At 26.0% G+C, this 13,201-nt stretch overlaps 1 protein-coding gene across 10 annotated transcripts in view; it reads right to left on the bottom strand.

Moving 5' to 3' along the window:
* Positions 1 to 283: 283 nt before the first annotated feature.
* The window catches only part of Evi5 (ecotropic viral integration site 5), a 172,180-nt gene continuing 159,262 nt past the window's right edge, over positions 284 to 13,201 (bottom strand). For 7 of the 10 annotated variants that reach the window (XM_075302801.1, XM_075302807.1, XM_075302805.1 and 4 more), the window contains one exon: positions 284 to 1,588. In XM_075302801.1, coding sequence (XP_075158916.1) covers positions 1,448 to 1,588 — 141 coding nt within the window. In that variant the 3' untranslated portion in view covers positions 284 to 1,447. Of the gene's footprint in view, positions 1,589 to 12,828; positions 12,944 to 13,201 lie in introns of all 10 variants that reach the window. The other 3 variants (XR_012721016.1, XR_012721015.1, XR_012721014.1) reach the window with 1 other exon arrangement.

Here is a 13,201-nt window from a genome sequence, read left to right on the forward strand (position 1 = left end):
ATCGGAAATATATTTTTTAATCTAAAAACCATTGGAGTACATTTCAAACTAGTTCGTTAACAAAAGATTGATGTAATGTTCACATCATTTGTTTGTTAGGTACCATGCTGATAATAAATATCAAAAATGGAATTATTGATATATATATGGTTTTCAAATTTAAAAATGGTGTAATTGATATATCGAATCGTATATATTACTGGTCACAAGGCAAAAAATTCTTATTAAGGCCAGACCATATGTAGGTCTAAATTGTCAGTTAATAAAATATAAAACGTAGATATCTCTTTCGTTAGCATAACTTCCTTCTAATGGAAGGATAAGTAGTACAAATACGTTATCCAAATTCCGATTGTAATTTATTAAGAAAAATTGCGGAATATTTAAGAACTGAAAATCATTTTCAATCAGTATTTGTTACAAAATATTCGAATCTATTTTGTTGTTTGTTTTTTTTTTCATTTTGCGTTAGGGTTCAACTAGAATTAATTTTAATAATTTCCATATTTCTTTAATTTTCATTTAATGCCCATATCGTTTTTGCTATGAGAATGTTTTCTATGTAAACTCTACTCTACTAATAATGTAGGGAAGGTATAGAATAGATAGCTAATATCATTACTAAAATTAAATTATAATTGGAACTTAGACATAGAATATAGGCTAAAACTTATAGGCGAGTAAGTAATTATAATACAGAATATCTTGCATTTCGTTTTCGTTAACATTATTCTTTATACAAAATAGGGCTAATAAATTACAAAAAAAAACACACACACAGATATATAAAAAATAATATATATATATATACTAATAAATAATAACAAAGGAGGATTGAAAAACATTTTTATTTTTCATAGAATCAATGAGAGCGCTTTTCTAAATTTAGAGCCAGACAGTTGTTAATAATGATTTAGAAAATCATTTGTAAAAATTTTAAATAAATTAAAAATATTACATATGGTATACATTTATATAAAAATTATTTTTTTTTCTTCTTTTTTAAGGGGATTTAAAAAACAATAGTTGTGGTTCTGTTTTTTCGCAATATCTTTTTCCCAAACATACATTTTGTTTTCTCATAACTTTCCTTACTTATAAATAAACATTTAATACACAGTTTAATTGTAATTATAATAATTAAATAATTTATATAAAAATTTTATTTTTATCATAAACTCGATACACATTATCATTATTATTATATTTTGTAAAACATTTCCATGAATTTGAAATAGGAATTTCCCTACTGTATTTTGTAATTGGTTCATTCATCGTTTAATGATTTTCTTAGTTTTTAAGTTACACATTCAGTTTTTCTTTTTAATGTATCTTAGGGGGGTGTGTATGTTGTTTTTTTATTACTTTTGTGTAAAATAATAATCATTATTATTATTTTTTTAAATTGTAAAATTAATATTTAATAATATTTAATTATCTTTAAATATTATGATGATAATTCGGTACTTTCTCTTCGCATGCTAATGATGTCATTGAAATCACTTTCGGCCGATTCGATGGATTGTATTGAAGAGCTTCGCAGTTTAGAGGCTGGTATAAATTTTCCTCGACTTTTTAATGCTGTTAACTGGAAAAATTTATAAATAAAAAATAAAATCATTATTAATATAAAAAAAACTTGTTATATACAAATATTTTGCTAGAGATAGATCCAATAATACAATGATATTGAAAACACATGCTATTTTTTTTTTTGGGAAATGTATCTAATATATGCTAGCATAGAGTGAAAGGGCAGAATATGTATACACATAAAAAATATCACGAAAATTGATATTTTATATTTTAAATTGAAAAAATATTCAATTTAAAATTTAATTGATTCAAGCAATTTTTTAATTAAAATATATCATGCAAATTAATTAATTAATTTTTTTTTATTGGATCAGTTAGTTTTTTAATTCAGATTGGTGATTGATATTATCATATCTCTGATTGAAGATTAATTGAAATTAATTAATTGATTTGAAGATATACACTTGTGCAATTCGCAGTGCATTATTCTCCGCCATTTGAAGATTTCTCGATGAGTCTCGCAAAAGTGTCCCAACGAGGGCGGCATAATCGATAAGGGGATGACCGACCATTCGACTCAAAGAAGCCAATGCCTTTAGGATCTTGTTTCTACTTCAAACGTTTTTAGCAACCATTTCCGTATTCTTTTCAAAGAGGAACACACCAATATCCTTGGGGTTTTGCATTTGGGAATGCTTTGTATGTGAATATCAAGGTTCTGATTCACCTCTTTAATTCACCATGCGAAAATGGCTGCCATCGATTTCGGGGTAGATTTCTCTCATTAATCTTCACATCAAGCCCCTTGATGTCTCTGCCTGATGTAACCGTAGAACAATCGTCCGAATAAGTTAACGTATGAACATGTGATGGTGGAAGAGGAGCTATTGCCTTCTCTATCAACCATTACGCCAGATAGGTTTTGTTTATTCTTCGCCAACCATATCTTAAGATTATTATCGTAAAATCTCTTACGAGGACGGTTTACGGTATTCAATGCTATGAACATCGTTTTTATATATTTATTTGCAATCTATTTAAACATTTATTTCTATAGAAATTTTTATCAAAATTTTATTTCTCTGAAAAGTTTATTTCTATAGAAAATTTTGTAAAAATTTTATTTCTAAGAAAATTTTGTTAAAATTTTATTTCTATTGAAAATTTTGTCAAAATTGTATTTCTTTAGAAAATTTTGTCAAATTTTTATTTCTTTAGAAAATTTTGTCAAAATTTTATTTCTATAGAAAATTTTGTCAAATTTTTATTTCTATAGAAAATTTTGTCAAAATTTTATTTCTATAGAAAATTTTGTCAAAATTTTATTTCTATAGAAAATTTTGTCAAAATTTTATTTCTATAGCAAATTTTCTAAAGAAAGTTTTGTTAAAATTTTATTTCTATAAAAATTTTTTTTCAAAATTTTATTTCTATAGAAAATTTTTTCAAAATTTTGTTTCTATAGAAAATTTTTTCAAAATTTTGTTTCTATAGAAAATTTTCTCATAATTTTCTTTCTATAGAAAATTTTGTCATAATTTTCTTTCTATAGAAAATGTTGTCAAAATTTTATTTCTTTGAAAAGTTTTGTCAAAATTTTATTTCTATGGAAAATTTTGTCAAAATTTTATTTCTATGGAAAATGTTGTCAAAATTTTATTTCTATAGAAAATTTGGTCAATTTTTTTTTCTTATATAAAATTTTGTCAAAATTTTATTTCTATAGAATGTTTTGTCAAAATTATATTTCTATAGAATATTTTGTTAAAATTGTATTTCTATAGAAAATTTTGTCAAAATTTTATTTCTATAGAAAACTTTGTCAAAATTTTATTTCTATAGCAAATTTTCTAAAGAAAGTTTTGTTAAAATTTTATTTCTATAAAATTTTTTTTTCAAAATTTTATTTCTATAGAAAATTTTTTCAAAATTTTGTTTCTATAGAAAATTTTCTCATAATTTTCTATCTATAGAAAATTTTGTCATAATTTTCTTTCTATAGAAAATGTTGTCAAAATTTTATTTCTTTGAAAAGTTTTGTCAAAATTTTATTTCTATGGAAAATTTTGTCAAAATTTTATTTCTATGGAAAATGTTGTCAAAATTTTATTTCTATAGAAAATTTGGTCAATTTTTTTTTCTTATATAAAATTTTGTCAAAATTTTATTGCTATAGAATGTTTTGTCAAAATTATATTTCTATAGAATATTTTGTTAAAATTGTATTTCTATAGAAAATTTTGTCAAAATTTTATTTCTATAGAAAATTTTGTCAAAATTTTATTTCTATAGAAATTTTTTTTCTAAGGAAAATTTTTTTCAAAATTTTATTTCTATAGAAAATTTTTTCAAAATTGTCTTTCTGTAGAAAATGTTGTTAAAATTTTATTTTTATAGAAAATTTTGTCAAAAATATATTTCTATAGAAAATTTTGTCAAAATTTTCTTTCTATAGGAAATTTTGTCAAAATTTTATTTCTATAGGAAATTTTCCATAGAAAATTTTCTTTCTATTGAAAATTTTGTCAAAATTTTATTTCTATAGGAAATTTTGAAAAAATTTTATTTCTATAGAAAATGTTGTTATTTTTTTTTTATTTTTATAGAAAATTTTGTCAAAAATTTATTTCTATAGAAAATTTTGTCAAAATTTTCTTTCTGTAGGAAATTTTGTCAAAATTTTATTTCTATAGGAAATTTTGAAAAAATTTTATTTCTGTAGAAAATTTTATTTCTATAGAAAATTTTGTCAAAATTTTATTTCTATAGGAAATTTTGAAAAAATTGTATTTCTATAGAAAATTTTATTTCTATAGAATGTTTTTTTTTTTCTATAGAAAATTTTGTCAAAATTTTATTTCTATAATTTTTTTTTTACAAAATTTTATTTTATTTCTAAAGATTTTGTTTTTTTTTTCAAAATTTTATTTCTATAAAAAAATTTCTCAAAATTTTATTTCTATAGAAAATTTTTGCAAAAGTGATTTCTATGAAAAATTTGGTCAAAATTTTTATTTCTATAAAAAATTTTGCCATATTTTTATTTCTATAAAAAATTTTGTCAATATTGTGAAAATTTTATTTCTATAGAAAATTTTGTCAAAATTTTATTCTATAGAAAATTTTCTCAAAATCTCAAATACGGTCAAAATTTGGTCAATATAAACTTGACGTATTTCTTTCAATTTTGCATTTAAAAAACCTGAACACCCCTCATTTTGAAGGTGTGTGTGTAGAATGTTGCTCTCATTTTGATTTTGGAATGCACTCTTCAGTTGTCAAAATGCCGTCCAAGCAAGAAGAGCAGCGTAGCAAAATTTTGCTCGCGCATCGCGAAAATCCGAGCTACTCGCACGCAAAGCTGGCAAAATCGCTAAAAGTTGCCAAATCAACCGTTAAAAATGCAATTAAAGTGTTCGGGGAACGTTTGTCGACAGCCAGGAAGTCTGGATCGGGGGGAAATCGAAAACCGGAAGCCGCTGAGACGACAAAGAGAGTTGCCGGTAGTTTCAAGCGAAACCCTAACCTCTCTCTCCGAGATGCCGCAAATAAGCTGGGTGTATCGTCTACAACCGTGCATCGAGCCATAAAACGAGCCGGACTATCGACTTGGTGAAGGGATACACGCGTTTTCCCTGTGAAATCGTTTATTTAAAAAATCAAATTAAATTTCTTTTTCAAGTTCAATTAGTATAAAATTCAGGAAAAATATTCAGTTAGGCTTTCGCTTCTCCAAATCCGAATTGCCGAGCCTCACGCTTGACACCTGCCATCAGATTTTGTACAACCACCTTGTCCACCTTCTTCGCCGCAGAAAGCCAGTTTGCCTTGAACTGCTGCTCGTCCTTAGCAGTTTTTTTTTGTCTTCTTTAGGTTCCACTTGACAATAGCCCAGTATTTCTCAATTGGGCGGAGCTCTGGCGTGTTGGGAGGGTTCTTGTCCTTGGGAACCACCTGCACGTTGTTGGTGGCGTACCACTCCATGGCCTTTTTACCGTAATGGCGAGATGCCAAATCCGGCCAAAACAGTACGGAACAACCGTGTTTCTTCAGGAAAGGCAGCAGACGTTTATTCAAACACTCTTTTACGTAAATTTCTTGGTTGACAGTCCCGGAAGCTATGAAAATGCTGCTTTTCAAGCCACAGGTACAGATGGCTTGCCAAACCAGATATTTCTTTGCGAACTTTGACAGTTTTATGTGCTTGAAAATATCTGCTACCTTTCCCCTTCCTTTTGTCGTATAAAACTCCTATCCCGGAAGCTGCTTGTAGTCGGCTTTGACGTAGGTTTCGTCGTCCATTACCACGCAGTCAAACTTCGTCAGCATCGTCGTGTAAAGCCTCCGGGATCGCGCTTTGGCCGTCGTATTTTGTATCATCGCGATTTGGAGTCACTACCTTCTTGTAAGTCGATAGCCCGGCTCGTTTTTTGGCTCGATGCACGGTTGTAGACGATACACCCAGCTTATTTGCGGCATCTCGGAGAGAGAGGTTAGGGTTCCGCTTGAAACTACCGGCAACTCTCTTTGTCAGCTCAGCGGCTTCCGGTTTTCGATTTCCCCCGATCCAGACTTCCTGGCATTTGTAACGGTTGATTTAGCAACTTTTAGCGATTTTGCCAGCTTTGCGTGCGAGTAGCTCGGATTTTCGCGATGCGCGAGCAAAATTTTGATACGCTGCTTTTCTTGCTTGGACGGCATTTTGACAACTGAAGAGTGAATTCCAAAATCAAAATAGGAGCAACATTCTACACACCCACCTTCAAAATGAGGGGTGTTCAGGTTTTTTTGAATGCAAAATTGAAAGAAATACGTCAAGTTTATATTGACCAAATTTTGACCGTATCACCCTTTATAGAAAAATTTTTAAAAATTTTATTTCTATAGAAAGTAGCCAATCCATCTGGATCAATTGCGGTGAAAATTTTGACGGTCTTTGTCGCTTGGAATACACACACCTGGCTGATGATGAAGTATGGTTTGTTGTTGTTCTAGCATCTTGGAAAAGCTGATGTGAGAATCCTTAAGTTCATGTTGATCACGCTCTGGCTTGAACGCAGGCCATTGTCTTGGGAGCCTGTTTTGCGTCACTGTTTATATTATCAGGATTTAGATTAACAGCTATTTTGTTAATGGATTAAAGGGACTGGATGTGGATTGAGTTTTGCCACTATTCTCCAAATATTTTCTCTTGTGGTTTGCGCCATTATGATGGATACAATGAACAAGGAATACTTCATACCCTAACGAATCGACGTTACTCGCCCGTGCCAGACACTATTGTCTCCCCCGTAGAATGTATGGGGTGGCAGTTAAAGCCATCCAAATTTTATTAATATATATCACACCTCCGTTCACTCTATGATAGCATTATATTTTTATTCTTTTATTTTATCGATTAAATGTATGGTTAGTTAAATGTTAAATAGTGTTAGTTTTTATTTCTTTTTAAATTAATGGAAATTTAATGATTGTGCAGATTTGTGTAAAAAAGGTTAATGTTGATATTTTTATTATTATTATTTTTTTTTTTTTTTGAGGGGTTAGAGATTGTGCTTATGTTAAGTGTTAGTTTTAATAATTACAATAAACATTAAATATATCCAATATTACATATAAATTATTTACAACACAAAAAAAAATCAACTACATTTAATTTTTAGTAATGGGTGAAAAAAAAGACTTTATAGTATGCAACAAATGAATATAGGAACACTGATAAAATTTTGTTATTTATAACCGAAAAAAAACATTTGCTAGCAGGAAAACTAGTTATTGTAGTTGTTTCAAATGAAATATGCCAGCATATATTTTGTTCTGTTGGCATATTAAACATATAAACTACTGCATTAGTAAAAGTGATGTTTTAACAAACATTCACCGAAAAAAAAAACAGTAAACGCACCATGAAGAAAAATTTTAGTTGATTTTAGCATATTTAGATTGTTTTTAGAAAATGTTAACTAAACAAACGTTGACATCACGTCGATGTCACAAAACTAAGTTAATATTTTTCGATAAATTCAAGAAAATTTATCAAACATAATTCATTTTTTTTTTCATTTGATAAAAAAAAAATTGTAGTTTGAAGAAAAACATTGGAGTTCAAAATTGCAAGAATGTCTTTAATGCCAAGATGGGCACATTGGTAGTAAAATTTACTAATTTAAAGAAATAATTAACTATATTGTGAGAAGTACGAATTGAGTAAAACTTTATGATTCATTTGTGTATAATTTTTCCCGTTTTTAGTTCATTTAACTAACGTAAGCAAAAAAATTACACTAGTTTACAAAATATTTTTTATACCCTCCACCATAGGATGGGGGTATATTAACTTTGTCATTCCGTTTGTAACACATCGAAATATTGCTCTAAGACCCCATAAAGGATATATATTCTGGGTCGTGGTGAAATTCTGAGTCGATCTGAGCATGTCCGTCCGTCTGTTGAAATCACGCTAACTTCCGAACGAAAAAGCTATCGACTTGAAACTTGGCACAAGTAGTTGTTATTGATGTAGGTCGGATGGTATTGCAAATGGGCCATATCGGTTCACTTTTACGTATATCCCCCATATAAACGGACCCCCAGATTTGCACCCAGTTGCAATGTTAATTCTACACCCTGTGCAAAATTACACGTAAACCGGATTACAAATTTGACTTCTGCACTGAAAAAAATATTGTCGTGAGTTCAAAGATTTCATGTCTTTAAAATACGAATGCAAATTTAGTTTAGCATAGAAGACGCATTTCTCTAATATAAAGTTTTTTTACTTGTCCAAAAGTCGATAAACTTTTCAATCAAGTCGTATTTTCCTTATAATTAAGTGATTTGACTAAAAAATGGGTATCATAATATGAAAGAAAATATGTTTGGGCTAAGGTCAACTTGACTTTAATAATTCAGAAAAATTCTTTAGATTTAATGAAATTGTCTTTAAATTTGTTGTCTTTTTGCATCTTGACTACAAAGCAAAAAATTGTTCAAATATAGGACATGTTTTTTAACACTTTATTTTAAAGACGTTTTTTACTTTAAAAATAGCATAAATTCTACTGGAAGTCGAGTCTTAATTTGGAAAATAAAGTTGTCGTTAACTCGTTTTTAAAGGACTTTGATAGCATATGAAGAAAAAAAGCTGAAAAAGAGAACAATTACAATTTGCTTCCTAAAAGCAAGCACACAAAACCCAAATCTAAAAGAGAATTGTGTCTTAAAAGTATCCTTACTTGTATTCTCCGCTTCTTTGGCTCGGAATCAATACCAAAATTTTTACAGTAAAGACAAAATCTTTGGAACCGGGCACGCTTTTTTTTCAGTGTGTGTGAAAATCGGCAGAAAGATATATGTGAGAACTATATCTAAATCTTAACCGATAAGAACCAAATGTGGTATGCATACCGAGAACATTAATTCTATTCTGTGTGCAAATTTTAAAGTAAAGCCGAGTAAAACTTTGGTGTCTGTGGTTATAGGAGTCTGAATCGGGAGTTATATCTAAATCTGATCCGATTTTATTAAATTTTAGCACACTTGACTACACTAATAATTGTACTTCTAGTGCAAAATATCATACTACTTAGGGTAATACTCTGGCTTCTGGGCCCTTAGGTTAGGTTAGATGGCAGCCTGATGTATCAGGCTCACTTAGACTATTCAGTCCTTTGTGTGGGGCCTTATAAGTGCATATCGAGCTAAATATACATATATATGGGAGCTATATCTAAATCTGAACCGTTTTCAATAAAATTGATTACACTTGACTACAGTACTATTCGTTCTCCGTGTGCAAAATTTCAACCAAATTGGAGTAAAACTCTGACTTCTGGAACCATATAAGTGCATATCGGGGTTCTATAGAAGTAAAAATTTTCTATAGAAGTAAAATTTTGACAACATTTTCTATAGAAATAAAATTTTGACAAAATTTTCTCTATAAATAAAATTTTGAAAAAATTGTCTATTGAAATAAAATTTTTGACAAAATTTTCTCTAGAAATAAAATTTTAACAAAATTTTCTATAGAAATAAAATTTTGACAAAATTTTCTATAGAAATAAAATTTTGACAAAATTTTCTGTAGAAATAAAATTTTGACAAAATTTTCTACAGAAAAACAATTTTCACAAAATTTTTTATAGAACTAAAAATTTTACAAAATTTTCTATAGAAATAAAATTTTGACAAAATTTTCTGTAGAAATAAAATTTTGACAAAATTTTCTGTAGAAATAAAATTTTGAAAAAATTTTCTATATCAATAAAGTTTTGACGACATTTTATTGCTATAAAATTTTGACAAAATTTTCTATTGAAAAAAAATGTTGACAAAATTTTCTATATAAATAAAATTTTTACAAAATTGTCTATAGAAATAAAATTTTGACAAAATTTTCTCTAGAAATAAAATATTAGCAAAAATTTCTATAGAAGTAAAATTTTGACAAAATTTTCTATAGAAGAAAAATTTTGACAAAATTTTCTATAGAAGTAAGATTTTGACAAAATCTTCTATAGAAATAAAATTTTGACAAAATTTTCTCTAGAAATAAAATTTTAACAAAAATTTCTATAGAAATAAAATTTTGAAAAAATCTCCTATAGATATAAAATTTTGACAACATTTTCTATAGAAATAAAATTTTGACAACATTTTCTATAGAAATAAAATTTTGACAAAATTTTCTATAGAAAAAAAATTTGACAAAATTTTCCATAGAACTAAAATTTTGACAAAATTTTCTGTAGAAATAATATTTTGAAAAAAATTTTTATAGAAATTAAATTTTAACAAAAATTTCTATAGAAAAAAAATTTTAACAAAATTTTTTATAGAAATAAAATTTTGACCAAATTTTCTATAGAACTAAAATTTTGAAAAAATTTTCTATAGAAGTAAAATTTTGACAACATTTTCTATAGAAATAAAATTTTGACAAAATTTTCTCTAGAAATAAAATTTGAACAAATTTTTCTATAGAAATAAAAATTTGAAAAGTTTTCTATAGAATTAAATTTTGACAACATTTTCTATAGAAATAAAATTTTGAAAAAAATTTCAGAAAATATAAAATTTTGAAAAAATTTTCTATAGAAAAAAAAATTTTGACAACGTTTTCTATAGAAAAATAAATTTGACAACATTTTCTATAGAAATAAAATTTTGACAACATTTTCTATAGAAATAAAATTTTGACAAAATTTTCAATAGAAAAAAAAATTTGACAAAATTTTCTATAGAACTAAAATTTTGACAAAATTTTCTATAGAACTAAAATTTTGACAAAATTTTCTATAGAAATTAAATTTTAACAAAATTTTCTCTAAAAATAAAATTTTAACAACAATTTCTATAGAAATAAAATTTTAAAACAATTTTCTATAGAACTAAAATTTTGAAAAAATTTTCTATAAAAATAACATTTTGACAAAATTTTCTATAGAAATAAAATTTTGTCAAAATTTTCTATAGAAATAAAATTTTGACAAAAATTTCTCTAGAAATAAAATTTTAATAAAAATTTCTATAGAAATAAAATTTTAGCAAAAATTTATATAGGAATAAAATTTTGAAAAAATTTTCTATAGAACTAAAATTTTTACAAAAATTTTTCTCCACACAGAAAATTTCATTAAAAGTCAGCCAAAAAAAATTTCATTGATATAACGAAACATTGTCATTAATACAATGAAAATATTCGTAATAGTTCGAAACGTTACGTGTATTGACAGAAAATTCATTATGTTACCGAAAAATTTCGTTGTATTAACGAATTTGTTTCATTGGCTGACTTTTAACGACACATTTCGTTAATATAACGAAACTTTTCTATATATATAGAAATAAAATGTTTCCAAAAAATTTCTATAGAAATAAAATTTTGTTAAAAAAGAAGAAATCTGGCCTCTGGAACCATATAAGTGCATATCGGGGTTCTATAGAAGTAAAATTTTGACAAAATTTGCTATAGAAGTAAAATTTTGACAAAATTTTCTGTAGAAATAAAATTTTGAAAAATTGTCTATAGAAATAAAATTTTGACAAAATTTTCTTTAGAAATAAAATTTTGACAAAATTTTCTATAGAAAAAAAATTTTTGACAAAATTTTCTATAGAAATAAAATTTTTACAAAATTTGCTATAGAAATAAAATTTTTACAAATTTTTCTATAGAAATAAAATTTTGACAAAATTTTCTGTAGAAATAAAATTTTGAAAAAATTTTCTATAGAAATAAAATTTTAACAAAAATTTCTATAGAAATAAATTTTGACAAAATTTTCTATAGAAGTAAAATTTTGACAAAATTTTCTGTAGAAATAAAATTTTGAAAAATTGTCTATAGAAATAAAATTTTGACAAAATTTTCTTTAGAAATAAAATTTTGACAAAATTTTCGATAGAAAAAAAAATTTGACAGAATTTTCTATAGAAATAAAATTTTTACAAAATTTGCTATAGAAATAAAATTTTTGCAAAATTTGCTATAGAAATAAAATTTTTACAAAATTTTCTGTAGAAATAAAATTTTGACAAAATTTTCTATTCACAAAGAAAATGTCATTAAAAGTCAGTCAACGAAAAATTTTCATTGATATAACGAAACATTTTCATTAATGAAAATATTCGTTAATAGTACGAAACGTTACGTTGATTGACAGAAAATTCGTTATAACAACGAAAAATTTCGTTGTATTAACGAATTTATTTCATTGGCTGACTTTTAACGACACATTTCGTTAATATAACGAAACTTTTTCTATATATAGAAAATTTTGCCAACAATTTTCTATAGAAATAAAATTTTGTTAAAAAAGATTAAAGCAATTTCTGGAAAGCAATTTTTCTGGAAATTTCGACCCCATTCACGAAAAAATATCGCAAATTTGGGGAAAATTCTCAAAACTGGCAACACTGTCTACATGGAATAAACAAGATATGTTCGTCTACAAAATTATATAAAATTCCTTCGATTTACATTTATGAATCTATGAGATATGCTAAAATGATAAATAAAAATATTTAATATTTAATGTAACTTTTTGAACAAAAACAAAAAAAAAAGTACTAAACAACAATCATGCAAGATATAAACAAAAGAAAACGAAAACTGTTCTATTTTCAAATTGAAAATTACAAAATTTGAATCAACATGAAGAAAATATTACGCATTCACATACGAGATTATTGTAATGGATTATATGATATAGAGAAGATTGGGGGATTGTTGTTTTAATTTAATTGGGTTGTTTTTATTTTCTTATAAAACAATTTGCATGTAATGACCTGATCATATTTCTTTAATGCTTTTGTCAATATCTTGGGAAGGTATACTTGGAATACATGTTTAACTTATCCATTTCCAAGGTTCAGTATCGGGACTTGTTATGGGCGTAGTATACTATAAAATCACAAAAAAAAACAGAATGGCGATAAATTATATCAAACAGAAATTATGTGATGTATAAAATGTTGTTGTTTTTTGCAGCGGCGAGATTTTTTTTTTTTTTCGTAAAATAAAATAAAAACAGAAAATAAGTTTTAAATATAAATTAAATGTTTTTGAGAACAAAAATTAAAGTATATTGTAACTAAACAATTAGGCATCAATTGTGTGATTTAGATTTTTTTTGGAAAGCCATGATTGAATAAAAATAAT

This window comes from Haematobia irritans, chromosome 3 (assembly GCF_050003625.1).
Source record: "Haematobia irritans isolate KBUSLIRL chromosome 3, ASM5000362v1, whole genome shotgun sequence".
In the NCBI taxonomy this organism is placed as follows: domain Eukaryota; kingdom Metazoa; phylum Arthropoda; class Insecta; order Diptera; family Muscidae; genus Haematobia; species Haematobia irritans.